This window comes from Engraulis encrasicolus, chromosome 15 (genome assembly GCF_034702125.1).
Source record: "Engraulis encrasicolus isolate BLACKSEA-1 chromosome 15, IST_EnEncr_1.0, whole genome shotgun sequence".
Classification (NCBI taxonomy): Eukaryota; Metazoa; Chordata; class Actinopteri; order Clupeiformes; family Engraulidae; genus Engraulis; species Engraulis encrasicolus.
Window position 1 is genome coordinate 44,745,577 of NC_085871.1, and position 1,437 is coordinate 44,747,013.

A 1,437-nucleotide genomic window follows, 5' to 3' on the forward strand; every position below is an offset into this window, starting at 1 on the left:
CACCTAACAAAAACAGGACAACGTGGTGACTTCCAGAGAGGCGACAAGCCCGAGGACCGGGTGTGAGGGGGGCATTTGACAAGAATTCTTGACCCCGCCCACTACACCGCTCGCGGGAGCTGGAGGTCTGCATTCCTAGCTCCTTGTCGCACGCGGAAGAAAGGCAGGAGGCGGAGGGAGAAGAGGAGAATTTTTGAGGAGAGCGAGCAGGCGAATGAACGAGAGAGAGAGAGAGAGAGAGAGAGAGAGAGAGAGAGAGAGAGAGAGAGAGAGAGAGAGAGAGAGAGAAAGAGCGCAAGTGCTCAGCGCAATATGTGAAGAGGAGGAATTGGGTGGCGTGTGAAGTGAGCATGGCACCAAAGCGAACGCCTCCCAGCTTCCGAACCACACGGCACTCAGACACAACACTGAACACTCTGGCAAGAAACATCAGCGTTTACCTCGCTCAGACTGTCACCAGTCCACGGAGCGCTTTGCTTTCGCGTCTTGTGGACAGAGAGAGTTGACGAGGCTGATACACAGCCACACAGCATTGACACCGGCTTATTGCCTGCCTTCACAACAAACAGCACGGAATATTGTTTTACTCAGAAGGCAAACTGAAGACAAGACAGAGTATTTATTATTTTCACATCTTTGAACACTATGGACTAACTTTTTTGTTTATTTAAACTGAAGGGTCGCATCTGGGAAATAACGATTTGCATGACGTTGCAAGGATATTTTTAGATTTTTAGAAAGAGCTCGTGCTTAGTTTCATTGAGTAGGCTTCTTAGGCCACTGCTTTTTGGGGTGTTTTGCGAGATTTTTGCTCAAGCCATGGAGACCGTGTAGGTTCATTTAATAGGCTTGGACCGCTGATTTTTTGGGTTGTGTTCTGTGAGAGTATTTTGCGCAAACCATGATGGAGACCGTGTCGGTTCTGCAACAGCAGCTGTCCCATCCCGGGACTTTAACGGACCAGTACCAACACCAGAACTCCTCCACCGGCAGCGGCAGCGGGAGCGGCGAGCACCACTGTTCCGAGGACGACGCGCTGTTGCCGGTAGACTATCCTCAGTGTCGCCGGGGATCCTCCAGCAACAGCGTGAAGAAGCACCTTCACAAGCACAACCTCAAGCACCGCTACGAGCTTCAGGAGACACTGGGCAGAGGCACTTACGGCAAAGTGAAGAAGGCCATAGAGCGACACACCGGCCGGGTGGTAAGCACTTTTATTTCACTAGAGCAGTGATTTTCAACCTATGGGACGGGGCCCACTGGTGGGCCCTGAAGGTATACCAAATGGGCCTTGCAATAATATTCTAAAATTATAATCACATTTTGGTGTGTGTTGCTGCTGATTTATGTGAGTTTTATTTGTAATCGGGGCAGAGGTGAGCCCCGAACATTTGTGACAATTTCGAGTGGGCCCCAAGTTGGAAAAGGTTGGGAACC

General features: G+C 50.5%; 1 protein-coding gene across 1 annotated transcript in view; it reads left to right on the plus strand.

Annotated features, from left to right (window-relative positions):
- Nucleotides 1-253: 253 nt before the first annotated feature.
- The window catches only part of LOC134464094 (NUAK family SNF1-like kinase 1), a 45,836-nt gene continuing 44,652 nt past the window's right edge, over nt 254-1,437 (plus strand). Inside the window, exon 1 of the mRNA XM_063217545.1 lies at nt 254-1,204. Within this exon, the coding sequence (XP_063073615.1) occupies nt 902-1,204 (303 nt within the window). The 5' untranslated portion in view covers nt 254-901. The remainder of the gene's footprint in view (nt 1,205-1,437) is intronic.